The following is a 20,374-nucleotide window of genomic DNA, read 5'->3' as shown; positions in this document are numbered from 1 at the left end:
GGGGACATGAATTATTTTTTGTCTTAGTTCAGACCTGAAGCAATGTACATTTGCTGACTTAAATGTGCAGATTGGCTTAAGGCAGCCCTAAACTACTGATTCTTTGGAAAAGATCAATAAATGAGCACAGAGTAAGAGTGTCTCACAGTGATTTACTGGCCTGTACAGCAATATGTATAGAATAAGACTCTACAGCTATTTCACTGCAGTAATGATCCAGTTCCAGAAGAAGACTAGAGGGGACATGAAGCAATGCCCATAACTGCACAGAGTCAGCTCCCATCACTGGGGTTACTTTCACTTACCTGGGAAAGATGCTGAATACAAAGTATGCCAAACCTCATGATGAGTTAGTTTGAAAGGCCATCAGTCCATCAATATAAAGGTGTGGTTTTAAGTTAAAGTAGTTCACCTTCTTGGTCTTGTTGATTCCAGACAGTGTTTTCATTCTCCCTGGAAGAAAATGAAATAGCGTAAGCAGAGAAGTAAAAAGAAAATTGAAATAAAGGAGAAAATGCCATATTTTTAGATGACTTTTAGCAGAATAAGGTAGTAGTTAAGAGCATGTGTATTGTGGTCCAGCTCAAATCCAGGCATGATCACTTGCTATCTCTGTAACTTATGCTAACTTAATCTTTCCAAGTCTCAATTTCCTCTTTTTAAAATGGAGATCAGGTACTATACAATTGTAGGGTTGTTGTGTGTTGAACAGGATAATGTAATGTAAAATAAACTGTGCTGTCTTAGTAAGTGCCATGTAAGTGTTAGGTATTATTTGACTAGGGGTGGGAGAGGTCAGATGCTGAATGGTCAACTAGTATCTTGGAGCAATTTCTCATTCTTTTTGTGTTTGAGCCAATGCTGGAGAAGCATGCATGCCTGAGAGAGATTCTGGATTCAGATCATTTCTTCAATTTGATCTTATCTGCATAGTTTTCCTCTACCTTTGGTGTGAGCCTTACTAAATGTGCAGGTTTGTGATGGACTGTGCAGCTCCAAAACATCCACCTATTGCTTTTGGCCACTGAGAGGCTGGAGAGAGCCTGACCAAGCCTAAGACGTCAGATCTCATTCTCCCAGCCCTTCCTCAATAACCCCCACCAAGCCCCTCAATAAAATAGTTTGACATCCTCCCCCCATCCCAGTTCACCTCTCCCCCAAATCTCTCTGTAATTCCTAAATCTGGATATTAACTGAAGCTATGAAAATATAATAAAAGGGTCTCCTATCAAGATAAACATTATATTTTATAGGGAAGAAACAAATAGATTTCCTTATAAGAAAAGAAGGAAAATACAAAGGACTATTTCCTAAGTCCCTATGATGTGCTACACTCTATCCCAAGTGCCTTATATAAGATAATCATCTCACCCTTTAGGATGGAAAGTTTGTTTGAAATGACATGCTTGTACTACAGAAACAGCAAAAATACACTCTAACTCATGTAGCATAGTAAAAATAAAAAAGTTCTAGACTCTGACTGCCTGGGTTTGAATCCCATCTCTGCTGTTTACTATTTAAATTCTCTGTGCGTCCCTTTTCTTATCAGAAAAAAAGGCTAATAACATAGTAACTACCTCGTAAGGTGGTTTAAGGATTTAAAGAGCTAATTCCTAAGGGCCCACAGCATGGGGGCTGGAACACTGACTACATTCAATGGCTAGTAGTTGTAAGAATTATCATATTAGCATGTGAAAACTTTCATTGGTTCTATATTTCAGGTTCCATACTTGAAAAGGAAAAAATCAACCCACTAAAAAGAAAATCACTCTAAAGCCTTCTTTTGTGAAGAGTGCCTGCCATGAAAATCTGATTTTCATGCCTCCATTTAAAAAAATCCTTGTAGAACCTTTGCCTTATAAATTAAAAAATGCTCATAATTAGCAAGTTTGTGTCAGAGGAAATAAATGCTGTTTTCCAAACTGGAGAATCTAAGAGAAAAAAATCCTATAGCCGCCAGAGGCACTGCAATCATGGGCAACCCTCTTCCTTGTAAAGTATCTCTTAGTCTTAGGGTTTGGGTAGGATTTCTAGTATCATCCCTTCTGCTGTCTCACTCTACAAACTATCTGAACTCACAACATCCAACAGGAGTCCAAATATCCCACTTCTAATGCTGAACCCTCTCCGTGTCCACGGACACCTTGAAAGCCCTGTACATTGCATGGTTTGCATACGCCACTTTGAGAGCCCTGCCCACATACCTTTGGTGTGTGTGTGGCAGGGGAGGGTACAGGCTTCATGAAATCAGAGTTTCCACACATGCATTCTGGGGATCAGGCATCCTGCCTTCGCTAGTGTTAAATTCTGCTGAGTCGACCATAAATTCTCAGCGGGTGCAGAGCCCATGCCTCCAGGCCAGTCCTGCCCTGTGCCTGAAGCAGAGGTGCCTCCAGTCTCCCATACTTCTGCCTGCAATCAGCCCCCACTGCTGGTAACCGCCCACCCCTACCCTTGATGTCTTGACATTCACCCTCTGGAGCCGTGAGCTCAGGCTAAACCTCAACCTCCTACTTTCTCCTTCCTCTCCACCCCGATTAAAGTCTGTAGTTCTTGCTTCCCATTGCAGGAGAGGTCTCTCCTCAACTAGCTGTATTTTAGAAGAGATGTGACACACTGATCTACTCCTGATAAAAATAGCTGTTAATTGGATGGTCTTTCCCTAGCCAATGTTCATTTTTTCCAAAGACCCATGAGAAAGCAGTACCTTAGACCAGTGGCATTAATTTCAAGTGATGGATGAAGGGACTAGGACAGGATGCAGTAGACGTGTTCACCTGAAAGGCCTACCAAGTGCCCCTCAAGTCCCTAAATGCAGGCAAAGGATACTAGGTCAGGGATCTCTTCAAGTGGCCACTGTGGACCGCCTTCCTCACCCTCCTCTTGCCCTAATATTCGGGCCTTTATGTCTCTGTAGTACCATTGCTATGATAATATTGTAATTTTTTATATGTTCTAATATTCATTTTGCTATATTTTAATATAATTCCTAATCTACTACGAGAATTATTCTTAAAATAGATATTTCTTTTTCTTCGTCCTGCAATGGAGTCAGGCTTTTAAGTCATCTGGAGAACTCTACTATAAAAATGATGGTAATATTTTATAATTCCTGTAACTATTTATAAATAGTAATATTTTAACTGTTTACATAACAATGAGGCATAAAAATTAGATTTTACAAATGTACTTGGTGCTTCATCATTCAGTAAGTGCATTTGGAACGCAATTCCTATGATTTCTGCAAAAGCTAGTGTTTCTCAGCTTTATAACCACATGATCATTTTTCCCCACTTCTGCATTTCCCCAGAGGGCATATCTTGACAAAGGTCTTCTCTTAATGGCTGTGAAGTTTAAGAGATAGTAGCATTCACTCCTATCAACCTCTCCTCCAGGCATCCTCCAACTCAGTTCTTCAGGAACTGGGGCGCATCTGACTGCTTCTGTCTGAGCCAACATAAGTCTCACTCAGCAGGGTCCGAGGCCAGTGGTCTTAACCCATTTCTTCTTTATGACTTACGTCTAGTCACACTGCCCCAAAAGGTGCTGTCCTAATTGTATTATGTTTCACTCTGTAATACATTTATCAGATGAAATATAATGCTATTAAAGCTGGGCAAAACCCAGGAAACATGAAACCCTTTCATGTAATTTTGCCACCAGCGCATGGCAGACACAGATTTTTCCATTCTGTGACCCCCAGATAGAGTTCTCCACTGTGCAGCTCAACTTTGGATGGAAGAGATAAATAGGAATAATTGAGGGTCACCCACAGTAGTTACAGTGGGCTGTAAGTGGGCGTAGGAGCCACATTTTCTAATGGAATATTTGAGGAAATGTGAAGGAGTGTTTATATCAAAGAACATGCAGGAAGAGTTTACAAGATGCCTTAATTAAAATCATTGCTTATTCTTGTAGGATTCAGGGCCTTTCCTACTTGGAGAAGAATAGAGGCAGCTCTATAAAAATAAGACTAGTTACTTTGGTGTTGGTTTCTTATTTTTATTTTAGATATACTAGATACATCACTGGCCAAACATGTGAAGCATTTAAATAGTATCAGAAAAAGATGCAGAGCTTCCCCACGGGATTATATTTTCGCATCCTAGAGACCAGTGCATAGACTAGATTTTAGGAAAAACATTTCTGGAGGGAGGTGTTCTTTCTTTCTTTTTTTTTTTTTTAAAACATCTTTATTGAAGTATAATTGCCTTACAATGGTGTGTTAGCTTCTGCTTTATAACAAAGTGAATCAGTTATACACATACAATATGTTCCCATATCTCTTCCCTCTTGCATCTCCCTCCCTCCCACCCTCCCCTAGGTGTTCTTTCAATAACAAGCTCTTTTTTGGAGGGCCCATGATTGTTTACAATTTTCATAAATATAATTCAATTAAAATTCGTATTTGTTATCTTTTAGAAACACATTTCATTTTATTTTACTTTTTATGATAGAACTACTGGCCTAAAGATGTACTTTTTTTTTTGTCAAATTGGTTGTTTGGTGTCAGGACACAAGACAAATGTGTACACATATAAATATATGCATACATACATATAACGTATGTTGTAAGAACATAACTAAGACACACAAACTGAATTTTACAAAATTAGCTTTATATACAGACAGAGCCATAGTGGAGTCTTTCAAAACACTGATATAATTTGCTATTAAGATTAGTAGGAGTGAGCACATGTTATACCTGGGAGGTTATTCTAACAGACCTCAGTTGTCACATCTTGGGACGGCTATAATGTTCACCAGGAAGATTCAGTGTTGGTACTGTGGGTGCTTCTAACTGGAGATTAGTGCCGTGGTGACCTCATGGGTTAGCATTACCAATAGAATTATAGAATAACTGGAAGAGTAGTTTTAATATTAGCCTCCTTACATCCAAGGATAGTGCTTCTGGAAATCCCTGCTCCTTTAAGTTCCGAAAGGGTCCTATATTGTACTTATGGAAAAACTTAAATCTCTTTGGAAAAAATCAGCACCACGTGAATGTAACTGAATTGAGGCTCTCTTTTACTGAAGTACGTTTCTAATCTGGTTGTAGATCTACAAGAACCACCTTCACTTTCTGATGAGAAAACTGAGGCTTAGAGTGGTTGAGGACACATGCTCAAGTTCACATAGATGAGAGGGGGTGGGTACTGAAGCAACAATCTAGGTCCCTTATCTCTTATTCCATTGCTTTTTTTAAAATGTTTCTTTCCTTTCTCAGTACTATTAATTGGCATTTTCTAAGTAAACTTCCACTGGTACTTGTGTATTTTTAACTTTTCCTGAGAGGCATTTACAAATCAAATGAGAACCTTGTCATTTCTTGTGTAGAAATTCCCAAGGGACTTCCTTGATGTTATCCATTTATATCTCCTTTCTAGAGAAGAAAGTGCTGGCAATCCTTGAAAAACAATGATTGTCCTTTTACAAAATAATCAGAGAACAAAGTTGCCCTTTTTTGATTGTTCACTTTTTCAAGTCTCTTTGGTGACCACTGTTTTGTCCTTTTGTTCCTTTCACAAGTCACTAACACTGATTTAAACACCTGAAATACAAGGATTTATTCTGAGAGGGTGTATGCAAGGCCATTCTACCTTGTGCATCTAGGAATTACCAACATTGAATTTGAAATAATGAATCATGATGTATTCAAATTTAACATTGTAATTTTATACATTTCTCTTTCCTTTGTTGAAGATCTCTTTAGAGATTATCAAGGTCATATCCAGAATGAAGTTTCAATTGTGGAATTTTATGAACATCAAAACTGGTTATTCTCATGTAAATGTTCCTCCTATGATAAACGTTACTTTTATTTTAAATGCAGATAAGTATCTTTGACAAGCTATTCACTAAACATTCTGTGAGAGACGCTCTGTCCCTTAGAAGTGGAGAAAATTGTCACTGAGCTCTCAGTGAAGATGAGGAATCCTACTATACATCTTATATCAACTTTCTCTCTCATTCTTTACAAGAACTGTTTCAATCCTTCTCCGTTCTCCTGGAACCTCCAGTCTTTCTTACCTCGTCCTCTCTCTTATGATTCATTCCCTTCTGCACAGAGAAGATAGAAGCCATCAGAAGAAAACTTGCTCAACTTCCACCATCAAACCCATTAACATCCTTCATCTTCCCGCCTCTCCCTTATCCCCATATTAAAATGGAAGAAATACCTCCCTGCAATCCAAACTTCATCCCCTTGCCTGTGCTCTGGATCCCACCTCCTTAAATCTTCTGGGGGAGCTCAGTCTGCAGATTATCCATCTGCTTTCTCCTATATTTTCAACCACTTCTTCTCAACTAGCTCCTTCCCTTTAAGCATTGAATGTACTCAGATCTCTTCTATCTTGAAAAAAAATCCCTCAACCCTCCTTCCCTTCCTGATAACACACTGTGATTGTCGTATCACACCCAAGCTGGTTGCAAAAGTTGTCATATGTGTTGTTTCTCATTTATCTCCCACTTGATCCTCAATCCAATTAAATCTAGCTTTCTCCTACACACAGACACTGAAACTACTTTCTATACATTTATCAATCATTTGTTAATGAGATAGATTTATACTTAGTGATGAAAAAAGATGTTTTGATACAGTTTTGAATGAAAGAAGTAGCTTACAAAACATAACATAGCATAATCTATAGACTTTTTCGGTGTATATAGTTCTATGAATTTTAGCACATATATAGATTCATGTAATCACAATACAGAAAAGTTCAATCGCCCCAAAAAACTCCTTAATGCAATCTCCCTGCTCCTCAACCGATAAACCCTAATAACCATTCATCTGTCCTCCATCACTAGTTTTTTTTCTTTTCAAGAATGTTCTATAAATGGAATCATGAGACTTTTTGCAACTGTCTTCCTTTACTCAGCCTAATGCCTTTGGGATTCATCCAAGTTGTTTTGAGCATCAATAGTTCATTTTTTAAAATTGATGAGCAATATTCCATTATCTAGATGTATAAGTTTGTTTTTCATTCATCCATTGAAGGACAATTAAGTTGTTTCCATTTGAGAGCAATTATGAATATAGCTGCTACAAAAATTTGTTTACTGAGTATTGTTAGTATTTTTCATTTTAGCAATTCTAAGAGGTATGTTGTGGTATCATGTCACAGTGTTAATATGCATTTCCTTACTGGGCAGATATTCATGTGCCTATTTGCCATTCATGTATCTTTAATAATGTGTCTGTTCAAATCTTTAGCCCATTTTTTAAAAATTGGTTTGTTTTCTTACTGTTGAGTTTTTCGAGTTCTTTATTTTTTCTCATTATTAGTCCTTTGTTGGATATGTGATTTGCAAAATTGTCTCCCACTGTGCAGCTTGCTGTTTTATTCTCTTATCAGTGTCTTTCACAGAGCAAAACTTTATTTTGCTGCAGTCCAATTTATCAAATTTTTCCCTTATGGATTGTGATTTTGGTGTTGTATCTAAGAACTCTTTGCCTAACCCTAGTTATACAAATTTTCTCCTATATTTTCTACTAAAAGTTTTATAGTCATACATTATATGTTTAAATCTGTGATCCTTTTTGAGTTCATTTTTATATGAACTCAAAGATTCATTTTGTGTAAAGATTCATTTTGTTGTGAACAGTTGTCCTATAGTTCCAATATCATTTTGAAAAGACTGTCTTTTATTGTTTTTGCATCTTTGTCAAAAATCAAATGATGACTTTTTTTCTGGATCTATTTTTGAACTCTATTTTGTTCCATTGATTTATGTACCTCTTCCTTTGCTAATACCACACTATACTGATTACTAATTACTTACTATTAGCTTTATAGTAAGTCAGAATTGGGCAGTATTATTCTGCCACCTTTATTCTTCATCTGAAAAATTGTTTCAGCTATTCTATTTTAGAATCAATCTCTCTCTTATATATATATATATAATTATATACATATAAAATTATATATAATATGTATTGTATATAATTATGTATATTATATATATAATTCGGCTTGAATTTTTATTGTAATTGGGGATGATTAACATTCTCATTATGTAGAGTCTTCCAATTCATGAACACAGTATGTCTGTCTATTTATTCAGGTCTTCTTGTTTTACTTTCTCAGCATTTTGTAGTTTTCAGTATATATATCCTGTACATGTTTTGTTAGAATTATACCTAAATATTTTATTTTTTGCAACTGTTGTAGATTTGTTTAAATTTCAGTTTTGAATTGTACATTGCTAGCTTAGAACATGCCATTGATTTTCATAGGTTGACATTATATTCTATTAACTTGCTAAACTCACCTGATCTACAAAAATTTTGATGAGTTCCTTAGGATTTTATACAGAGACAATCATGCTATCTGCAAATAGAGCAGTTTTGTTTCTTCTCCAATATGTATGCCTTTTACTTCTTTTCTTTGTTTTATGGCAGTAACTCGGACTTTCATTCAGTACAGCATTGTATAGAAGTGTTAAGAGTATCATACTTGCCTTGTCCTCTATCTTAAGGGAAGGAAGCATTCAGTCTTTCACCATTAAACCTACTGTTAGCTGTGGGGTTTTGTGCAGGTGCCTTTTACAAGGTTGAAGAAGTTCCCTTCTATTTCTAGTTTGCTTAACTTTTTTACTATGAGTTGATGTGAATTTTGTCAAATGCTTTTTCTACATCAATTGGTATGATGTGGTTTTCCTTTGTTAAGACTGTCAATATGATGGATTACATTGATTGGTTTTCAAATATTGAAGCAGCCTTACATTCCCAGGATAAGCCTTACTTGGTTATGGTGTATTATCCTTTATATTTCTGCATTCAATTTGCTAATACTTTCTTGAGGAGTTTTGCATCGGTATTCATGAGTGATATTGGTCTATAGTTTGTTTTTTTTTAGTACTGACTTTTTCTTGTTTTGTTATCAGAGTAATTTTGGCCTCATAAATGATTTGGGGAGTGTGCCCTTCTCTTCTATTTTTTGGGACAGGTTGTTTGGAATTGAAGTTAATTTTTTCTTTAAATGTTTAAATTTACCAGTGAAACTATTTGATCCTGAAGATTTCTTTTTCAGAAAAAAAATTTAAGTAGGAATTCAATTTCTTTTATAATTTTAGGACAATTCAGGTCAGGTATTTCATCTTGGGTGAGTTTCTTTAATTTGTGGGTTTTGAGGAATTGGTCATTTCATCTAAATTGTTGAAGGTATATGCAAAGGATTGTACATAGTATTCTCCTATTATCCTTTTCATGTCTACTGGGTATTTAGTGATTTTCTTTCATCTGATTTTGGTAATTTGTGTTTTCTGTATTTCTTTGTCAATCTTGCTAGAGTTTTATCAATTTATTGATGTTTTTCAAAGAATCAGCTTTTGTCTCATTGATTTTCTCTATTGTTTTCCTATTTTCAATGTAATTATTTCTGCTTTTAACTTTTTAATTTCTTTCCTGTGCATACTTTACATTTATTTTGCTCTTCTTTTTTCTCGTTTCTTAAAGTGGAAGCTTAGATTCTAATATAAGCATTTATGCTATAAATTTTCCTCTAAGCACTGCTTCAGCTGCATCCCACAAATTATGGTTTTGTATTTATTTTCTCCTGGAGCTGTCTTTGTCTGCACTTTGGTGTCCACTATGGGTTGGCTAGAGGATACTGGGGGCAGGGGGAGATGGTAAACTTACTGCTGATGTTGTGGAATTTTGAATTCTGTTCTTCATCCCCAATCCCTCTGCTACTGTTTACTTTCCAGAGTTCTCAGATAGCTGTTTTATGCATTTTGTTCAGGTTTGATAGCTCTATTTAATGTAAGCAACAAGGCAGAGTGTGTTTGCTCCGTCTTACCCAGACTCAGAATCTTTCATACCCTTTTAAACCCTTTAAAATTATTTTACTTTTGTTCAAGGACTCAACAGGGAGGGTGCTTCGCATTGTGCTTCTAGAATGCTGTCCCCAAACCTTTTCCATGTTGAATCTGGTCCTCTGAATATCCAGGCTCAGCTGTCCACTGATGAACTTTAAATCCGTAAATCCCATGTAAGTGTTCAGGGTTGTCTTGTTTGAACTCTCAGACTGTCAGTGACACTGGACACTGACAATCACAGATCCTTGGTATACTCTTCCCATGGCTTCCATACTTCCACAGTCTCTAATTTTTCTTCTTCATCCTCTAGCTGCTCCTTAAATGTGGTCTCCTCTGGGTCTTTGCTGCAGACTCATAATTCTTCTCATTCCAAAAGGCAGTCTCATCACTCAGGGACTCAGTTTTCCATTACTATGCTTATGATGTTTAGTATTTAACTCTAGTCCAGAACTTTCTCTTGAGTTCCACATAAACGTAATTGCTTTCTAGATGTTTCTGCTTCTTTATATTGTAGGCACCACAGAATCACATTTCTCTGTCTCAGTAAAGGGCACCTCCATACACTGGGTTGCCGACTGGAAATAGAATTATCCTTAAATATCAACTGCTGGTTCCTTCCTACAATATTAACTCAATAACTGAATTTATTCCCCTTTTTTTTTGGTCAATTCCTATGTCTTAACACTTCTGGAATTTGTCTCTGCTTTGTCCCTCTACTGCCACCTTGTCTGGGCTATTCTCCTGTCATCTAAAATATTTTACCTGGTACCTTTGCACTTAGTCTTGCTTCCTCCCAATCCATTTTCTTGTATAGCCAGAGTAATTTTTGAGAAATATAAATTTTATATTATCACTTCCCTCCTTAAATCGTGTAAAATGTTCAATTTTTCTAATGCTTCATGTCTTCAATGCTATTAAAGGTATTTTACAACCTACCATGTTATCTTCAGTATCACTCAGTCTTTCTGCATTAGTGTCCTGTTGCTGCATGACAAATTGCCTGAAAATTTATCAGATTAAAACAATATATATTTATTATTTCTCAGTTTCTGTGAGTCAGAAATCTGGCCATGGCTTAACTGAGACTTCTGCTTCAAGGTGTCTCGTAAGACTTCAGTTAAAGTGTTGGCCTGCACTAGGCTCCTAGGAGAAGGCTCAACTGAGGAAAGACTTGCTTCCAAGCTCATTTACATGATAGCTGGCAGGATTCAGTTCCTCAGTCGTTGTTGCAACTGAGAGCCTCAGTTCTTCCCTGGATTTTGGCTAGAAGCCTCCTTCTTCACATGGACCTCTCCAACATGGCAACTTGCTTCATCAAAGTCAGCTGGAGTTTCCCAGCAACACAGAAGTCACATCTTTTTTAGCAGGAATGCTAAATGACATCCCATCACCTGTTGGTTAGAAGTAAGTCAAGAGCAAGATCTTGCTCACTCTCAATGGGCATGAATGCCAGTAGGTATGGGTCTTAGAGTCCCATCTGAACAGTCCACTACAATCTCTTACCTTCTTTTTCTTATTTCCTCTCTTAATTTCTCTGTGCTGCTTTCCGAATTATTACCGAAACTTTTCCAACTTACCAATTCTCTATTCAGTGGTGTCTAGTCTACTGTCTAACACATATATTGCATTTCATCAATTATGATATTTTTCATTTCTATGATTTCCACTTGGATTGAAACATGCCTGTTCTCTTTTCCTCAAATCCCTTATTCTTATTTTTCTCTTTTATCTCTTTGGATGTTTTAATTAACTTATTTTGAAGGCCCCTTTATTTTTCTCTTTTATTTATTCTTTCTTAGATAAGAATCTTCCTACTTCTCCATCTTCTGACCATCTCTCATGGCAATAGTCACCATGTGCCTTGTAATTTTTTAAGTCTATGAGTGTGTCTTCAGTGTGACTTAGCTTGCATGGAAACACGTGGAAATTCCATTTATATTCTAGTTTCTAGAGACATCACTATAAGATTGATTTTTCAGTTGCTTCTGTCTAAGACCCTATAATGCATGCAGGTTCTAAAACATTTTTTTGCTTAATCTTCTACAAACTACTCTTTCTTGGTTTTCCTCCTACTTTACTACCATTCCTTCTCATTTATCTTTGCTGGCTCCATTTCATTCAGCTCCTTGACACGAAATATTGTAATTCTACCAGGAGTTCTGTCCTATATACTCTTCTCTTCTCAATCAATCTCCAGTCACTTGACTTTAAATTTTATCTGTATTGGATGACACAAATCTCTCTCTCTCTCCAACCATGAACTAAACATTTATTAAATTTCTAATTCAATACCTCCACTTTGATATTAAATAGACATCTCAATCTTAACATTTCCAAAATGTTTACTTGAGTATATTTATAATGTCAAAGTGAAGGAGGTGATGATAGATGGGTAACGTTTGAAGACAGAAAAAATAAAACTTATTCCAGATACTAGCTTGGTGGTCCTCAACTTCAGGGTTGGAATGTGAGAAAATTTCAATTAGAAATCCAGATTTGTAGGCTACATATCCAGAGATCTGCTATGGTAGTTCTAAGCTAAGATCTGGGAATCTGCATCTTAATATCCCAGGTAATTCTGATGTAAGGATCTAAGCACAACACTTTGAAAAACTTTTTCTTACCTAATGGCTATGGTGGGGTTCCTAATATTGTGCTGCCATCTTGGTTCTCATTACTCAAGGACAAAGCAGGACTAAGTCCTTTCACATATACAACTGGATAGGGCTGGAAAATTTTAGTTGTGTTTCAACTGCACTTAAAATTAGATTTTTTTACCTTTCCCTGTAGGCCAGTTTTAGCACAAGAGACATTTGTTAGTTGGACTCACCTATTCTATTGCTCTGAAAAGGTTTTCTGTGATTGATATCATATAAAAAGAAAGATTGAAGATAACTGTGTAATTTTCTCAGTTCTTCATTCACTTTTCCCCTCCTCATAAATCTGCATTCTCTGATCTTCTGAGCCGCTTCTCTTTCTTAGTGAAATTCTTCGCCATCCCCCGCTATGGGGTTTTTTTTTTTTTTTTTTTTTTTTTTTTGCTTCCCGAATCTTGCAAGCTTTTTTTGATGTTAATTTTTATTAGCATGACTATTTCGATAGCACTATCATGTTAGATATAGTTGCCATGCTACTGAATGTTATAGATTCCTCTTTTTGGTAGAAGAGCCAATCCCTCAGGTGAAAAACCCAAATTCATTCAAGTATGCAGTATGCCTTTCCTGAAACAAGGGACCATCTTTAAATGAGGAGTATTTAAAAAGTCAACTAGGATAAAAATAATATGTGTGTTCTATTTCTTAACCCCAAGGTGACCATGTCATTGTTGCTCTTCACAATGTCAGACTCAGTCCTTTAATAGGGGAGGGAGGAAACTTCACCTGTAGTATGGAAATGCTGTAGGACATGTGTTACAGTATCATTGAGTGAATTACTTTTAGTAAAATACTAAACAAACATTTGTGGTCAGAAAGTTAATATACATCTAAAATATTATAGCGCCATTCTCCGTTAATAAAACACTGCAAGAATATTAACAGTGAAGGACCATATTCATTTACATATGTTCCTAATGACAATGTCATTTCCAAATCTGAGGAACTCTTATTTCATTCAGAGAAACAAAGTTTACAGTCATTTCAAGGTCACACTGTCCAATCATCATCTTTGGCAAATTATGGTAGCTTGATTTCTTTTAAAAAAAAAAGTTACAGTCAATTCAGCATGCTCAGGATTGAAGACATGAGGACTAGTTTCTCTTGGGTTGGCCAAAATTTTCGTTCGGGTTTTCTGTAACACCTTAAGGAAAAACCCGAATGAACTTTTTGGCCAACCCAATATGACTCTCTCAGAATTCACGTGAAATGTATTTGTGATTTGAATGCTGTAAAAGCCTAAAGTCCCTGGGACCCAATGATTTCCAAACTATTACATCATGGTGAAAGCACTTGAGCTGACTGAAAAAATAACCTGTCTTCCTATCTCTAAGTGAAATTTGACAGCATACTGGTAAGACAGGATTGCTGCAGGTGCTAGAAATATATGCTGGTCACAGAGGCTTGATGGACGGGAAAAGCTGTAAAAACTAGCAATTCCTCTACTCTAAATATTCAGTAAGAATTCTAGGCACCCCAGAATTCTTATAAAAGGAGGGAAGTAATCTTCTAAGGACAGCACTTGTACAGCTATTGTTGCCATAGGCATACCCAGGGAAAAATCTGTGGTGCCTTGGGTCGCTAGGACAGTGTGGGTGGCATTACTATGTTGTGATCTGTTCAATCTGCTTATTATCTTATATAGAAGGTCTTAAGTTTACTTTTCTAATTGGTGTTTGACCTAGTGATATTCTTTTGACTCACATGTGTATGTTATCTGTTTCCTCCTGTGGCCAATGACAAATAGGAAAAAGTTATTCAAGTCAGTGGATATTTACCTAACAGAAGAAATAAAGGAGCATGTACTACTTTATCTAGATGGCCATATTACTAAGTAAGAAGGAGAGAATGGATATCATTACACAACTGGAAGTTGCTACTACAATGCGTATACTCAGATTCCTGCCTTAGTCAGCTTATAATAGTCTATAAGTATCTTAAAAATTCCACGTAGTTGACTATAAGTAGGATAAAAGAAGTATAAAATAAGAATTGTGTGAAATGCTATTGATTAAAGGGAAGAAAGCTTGAATATGATATAAATGGTTGTCATTTGAGGGACAGTTAGCACATCTAAGAAGAGATGCTCAACGGGGTATTACGACCATGAGCTTAGATAAAGGAGGAAATTTCTAACTAAAAGAGGCATTAGAATATCTTTTAAATAGCACTTTTTCAAACTATACCCACTTCTGTCCACCCAAAGTCTCTGAGATGCCTCCATACCACCAAGTGTGTTCTCTTTGTCGGAGATAATGGAGCAGGGACAAAAATGGAGATGAACTGATCTAAATCCTTCACAATCCTTAAAGCTTCCTAAGAACGGGTAATTCTCTTTATCAGATATTCTATTCAACTTACTGAATAAGGTCTTTGATTTTTGTTTCTGTTTCTTCCCCCTTTCAGGGTGCCTTTCAAGAAATAATGATCACTTTTTGGCAATTCATCAGAAGAAGAGTGGGAAGCCAGCCTTCATTTATCACCATTCACAAGACATTGAGAAGAGCCTGGATATAGCTCCACAAAAGATACAGAAACATAGCTACCATTCCTCTTCTAAAGCTCAAATAAGCAAACGCCACCAAATTGTTAATTCAGCATTTCCTAGACCTGCGTATGACCCATCTCTCAACCTGCTGGCCATGGCTGGTCAAGACCTTGAAGTGGAAAACCTTTCAATCCCAGCAGCAAATGTGATTGTGGTGGTAAGTACTGCATTTAACTAATGCTCATGCGATGGTTTCCTCTGTGGTTGATACTTTGAAACAAGCAAGAAAACAAAACCTAATGGTGAATAGTTATCATTGGATCTCAATGACTATTTACCGTAGCACTTCTTATTCTCTGGTATTTCTTTTTGGTTACTTGATTATTATCTGTTGGCTTCCTCTTGAACGTAAGCCCATAAAATAAGAAACCTTGTCTGTATCTTCTCTACACAGCACAATGCAACGTGCATAGTAGGTGTTTAATAATTTGAACAAAAAATTGCTTCAAGAAGTCCTTACAGTTACGTTGGATCATATCCTGTACGGAGCCTCCTGACTTCTGTGATAATCTGTTCTAAGCAGATAGGCCTGAGTCTCAGTTTATGTAAATAAATAGTACTTATTAAAGATCTTCTGGTCACTTGACTCAAATTGCAAGAAATGAAGAGACCCTGAAAGGGAGAGAGTGATGTACAGGGAGGAGAGTTTTCTACAACTGGAGTAGATAAGACGGTTTGGAAGTAATTGATGGAAAATATTCCTAATATCACTGGACAAGCATCACCTTTTATTAATCAAGGCGATGTAATGGGTCCATTTTTGTATTCTTAGGGTATGTAACCAGGCCAGAGGTTCCCAATTTGTGGAAGTATCTTTAAACACATGCTAAGGTTGACACACTGTTTGGACTATAGTCCCTCTCAAGTTTAAAATTACAATAGGAGGATCCACATTAAAACACAAGTCAGTAGCTAAATGGTTGTTAATTGCACTTCTGCTCCCAACCATGACCAAATATGTTGACTTTTAAGGCAAGATGATTCAATGAAACCATGTTTGCATTTTGGCAACATCTCTATAAACCTAATGTAATTAAAATTAATGAGCTTTTTTCCTTTTCTTTATTTTTTTAATCTACTATATATAGGACACTTAGTATTGAGAATCAAAGATCCATTCATTGATGTTTTCAACTAGCATCCATTCAATATTTATTATGATCTGGCCATCATTCGGGGTATCTAGAAATACCCATCATTTGGGGTATCTACAAGTGAAATGGAGTCTCTAGTTTTGCTTGGGAAATGTCTAGGGAGAAATGTTGGTAAGCCAATAAAAATCATAAATAGAGAACATAAGATGAGCTCTTGTTAAGAGAAAATATGTGGGTCATTTGGCCTCCTGAAATACTTGAACAACTTTTCTGCATTTACATGAGTAACAGATGTTCTGAAGGTGAAAGCCATGCACTCTGTCTATTGAGTGAAGATAAATGATGTTAATGGTGTCGCTGTATCTGGATATGCCTGTGCTAATGCTCAGGCTCAGGAGAGATATTTCCTCTAGTGACCATCATCCACCCATAGTCATCAACTCTTAAAGTTGCTGTGAATTATGGATCAAGAGGTTTGTTCTATCTTATAATGTCATGTACTGTCTAGTTAATTTAATATTACGGAGAATAAAAGGCATCAGTGAGGAACTCTGGCAGGTCATTTCACTTTTAGCTCATTTGTGGTTTGGAGATTCATGAAGAAGCTGTGCTTTTTCTTTTGGGTGATGGTGACATGAAGGCAATGGGCGATTTTGCGGCATTCGCCTTCCCTAACCTCTCTTGATCTAGTCTCTAACGGTGCCATGGTGCTGGTGGCTTGCAACAACCATTGCTAGTGCTAATGTTTCCTGTAATCCACTTACATTACTTATGCACACCGTGACTTAGTAGGAAAACCAGGGAAGTGGAGTTATTTTTAAATAAATCAATGATTTTCAGCTTACTCAAAAAAGCAGAGGGTCAACATTTAACCAAGTATCAGCGGATTTGAAGGTTCATGCTTTACAGAAAAGAGATTTAGGAATGGAACGTACATGATGAAAAGGAGATATTTCAGCTGCTAAATGATTTTGGTGGAGTAATTGATATGTGTTTGCATACGTGTGTGTGTGTGTAATATATGGTACCAAAAGAATTCTTGTGGTACCAAAGAATTATTTTGTGGCTTAATTTATACCAAAATGAGCAGTATTAATGAGTATTCATTTCCTGAATTGGGGAAATTATTGCGATTTTTTTTTAGCCAGAGTGAAAAGCCACTCCCAGCTTCCAAAATATACAAGTACATAACTTTTAAATCTTCCTAGCTTAGAGGAGAGATCACTTGTTTCTTTCTCTCTCACTTGTTTCTGACATCATCAAAACCATGAGTTTTAAAATTAAAAATTTAACAGGAACATGAAAGATGCATGTATCCCTCCTCCTTTCCTGATTCCCAATTTCTGGCACAAAGCATTTCATAAGAACATTTGTCCACAAATGAATTTTTTCCTTTATCTTCTTTCTTTTATATTCAGGAAAATATGCAGTTTATTTATTCCAAGGAGAGGACAGTACAATTAGAATGTTTATCCCAAAGCATTCTAATTATGTTCCAGAGGTTCAATTAAGAAACTGTTATTAAGATTTTTGTGCAAATGCAATATACAGGGAATATGAATGTCCTCAAGGTCAAGGCTGTGGTAGGAGAAAAAAAAATGGCTTTAACCAAATGTGTGCTGAGAATTACATCAATATACATCAGGCCACAAGACTACCACTTTAGGAAGGAGGGAACCCCGGGGTGTGAGGGAAAATGGTAGAGTGGAAGCAGATGCAGGCTTTTACAGTTCAGCAAGTTCAGCATAGGTTGCTGGGTGAAGAACATTTTAGCTTGGGCAAAGTATGAGAGAACTGGGGAATAGGAAGGCTTTGGAATATAAAGGATGGGGAGATTATGGATTACTCCTTTCCTTGAAGGAAGGAAAATAAAGGGAAGGAATAGGAGGAAAGGAGGAAGAAGAGGAGGAGGAGGAGGAAGGAAAGGGGAGGAGAAGGACGGGAGGGGAAGGAAGGGAAGGGGGAAAGGGAAGGGAAGGGGAGGGAAGGGGACAGGAGAGGAAGGAACAGAGGGATGGAGGGAGGGAAGGAGGGAAGGGAGGGAGAAGGAGAAGGAGGAGAAAAGAGAAGATATAGTGGCAGTTTTGGGGGCAGTGGGAAGACTTCTGTGAGCACATGAGAAGATGATGGGGAGTCTCCAAGAGCCTGAGATGGTCGCTGTGAGATTCCTAGAATCCTGAAGCTTCTTGTCTTGCTCACCACTTGCCCAGACCGTCTCCCAGACAGACATTCTCTTGTTTTGTGACACAGAACATTCTTTGCAAAGATTTTTTTCAAGTGGTTGATTTCAAAGACCATTAAAGCCAAAAGCTCTGGATAACTCTGTGTTTCAGTTACATCCTGAGCTCTGGTTTATGCCTCTCCTCAACTTGGTTCTGCTGTTGACCAAGTTTTTGAGTTTCATCTTGCAGGTAAACAGATAATTCCTAGATGTGATTTGAAGGGCTTTGAAAGTCTTGCCTTCTTATTTCTTTGCTAGAGTAAATAAATTTTGTAGCATTTAGTGTGTTATGTGATGTGGATAAATAATTGTTTCTTAATAGACAACTTAGTTTAATCATAATTTTGTATTAGTATAGTGAATGTCCCAAAAGGTGAGTTTAAGCAGTATAACTACCCCTGGAATTCTTCCATGTCAGGGAAGGCTTAATGGTTAAGAATATTTTGTAGCAAGTGACAAGAACCCAATCAAAACTAAAGAACATTTCATGGTTCAAATAACAACACTTCTGTAGTATATCTAGCTTTAGGTATAGTTTGATCGAGGGCTCAAATAATTGGCCAGGATCAATCTCCCATCTCTGCTTTCCATGGAGTGACTTTATTCTCAGACTGATTCTGTCTTTTTCATCTTATCATGGTTTCCTGAAACTCCTGGAGTTTTATCTTTGGAGGTTCATATTCAGTGGGAAAGAATGAGTCTTTCACAACTGTCAGTAATATCCTGAGCATCCCTATAGACCAATTTAAGTTAATTACTTACTTCATCCCTGAACAGTTTGTGGCCAGTTGATAAAATAAGGCAAATTATCTCAAACCTAAACCATATGCCTCACGCCGAGAGCATCCCTAAAAACCCATAATCTGTTTATGAGAGGGGAGGTTACCTGAATAAAAATTGGAACACTATTAACGACCAAAGGCAGAATAGACACCAGATAGCAGCTAAATGTATGCTAAAGCAGAGATCTAGACTGCAGTTTTTACTAAGACATGATAGCCCCTTCAAGAAATAATGAGGATACGACAGCTTACAACTTGGCCTCAAGAATATGATTCTTGTACAAAAACATGGGTGACTAAAGTCATACTCTAAACTCTCTGACAGTGGCCCAAAAAGGCAGCAGATTCACTCTGACACAGGAGAAAATTAAGGTACCTGGGCTGTGTCCTAACACCCAGACTATTTGCCTATGAGGACTGTGATTTAGGGCAATCTGTTGGACCCAGGATATTTTATCCCAAGAATGTTTCAAATTTGTGAAAACCACTGTAGCCTGTATACTTCTTGATAGTGACTGCTTATGTGGTGGGGACCAGAAAAGCTACATTAGTACATAGGCTAAGTGAGTTGCTCGTGGTGGGCAAACTCACAGAACATGGGAAGCAAATGCAGGCTTTGGGAAAATTATGAATTATTATGTGTCAAGGGTATTCGGGGACATATAGTAAATACCAAGGCCAAAATACTACATGGATATAAGACACAAGTCTACTGCAATGTAGGATGTGACTCTGATGCCTTCCAATACAGTCCTGGGACACTAGACCCAAGTTCCTGGAAGGAATGAATACAAAAGCCTGAGAGAAAAATCTCTGCCATGTTTTTATATGGTAGTACTTTTACATGGTAGTAAAACAATCAAATGTGTAGTTCTTTTCCTTGATTTTCAAATAAATGTAGTTATATTTTAGAAACTTCTTTCTTGTCTTCCTTGAAAATGGCATTTTTTTCTGTAGACCCTACCACCTTTATCATTTTGGATTTGGTCTGTGTATTTGTTGTTTACTGTTGCATAACGTATTACCTCAACATCTAGCAGCTCAAAACAAGGACTATTTATTATTTCACATAGTTTCTGAAGGTCAGGAATCTGGGAGCAGATTAGTTGTGTAGTTCTGCCTCAGGGCTTACTGCAGTCAAGCTGTCAGGCAGGGCTAAGTCTTTGAAGACTTGACTAAGCTGAAGGATTCACTTCCAAGCTTACTCACATGGCTATTGGCAGGAGGCTTCAGTTCCTCAACATGTGGACCTT

At 37.0% G+C, this 20,374-nt stretch overlaps 1 protein-coding gene across 1 annotated transcript in view; it reads left to right on the top strand.

Moving 5' to 3' along the window:
- Nucleotides 1–20,374, top strand: part of PTPRR (protein tyrosine phosphatase receptor type R) — a 380,848-nt gene that overhangs the window by 129,705 nt on the left and 230,769 nt on the right. The window contains exon 10 of the mRNA XM_036867331.1: nucleotides 14,883–15,181. Within this exon, the coding sequence (XP_036723226.1) occupies nucleotides 14,883–15,181 (299 nt within the window). The remainder of the gene's footprint in view (nucleotides 1–14,882; nucleotides 15,182–20,374) is intronic.

Source organism: Balaenoptera musculus, chromosome 10, assembly GCF_009873245.2.
Source record: "Balaenoptera musculus isolate JJ_BM4_2016_0621 chromosome 10, mBalMus1.pri.v3, whole genome shotgun sequence".
NCBI lineage: Eukaryota > Metazoa > Chordata > Mammalia > Artiodactyla > Balaenopteridae > Balaenoptera > Balaenoptera musculus.
The sequence above is the reverse complement of the archived record's forward strand: the minus strand, read 5'-3'. Positions and strand labels throughout refer to the sequence as shown.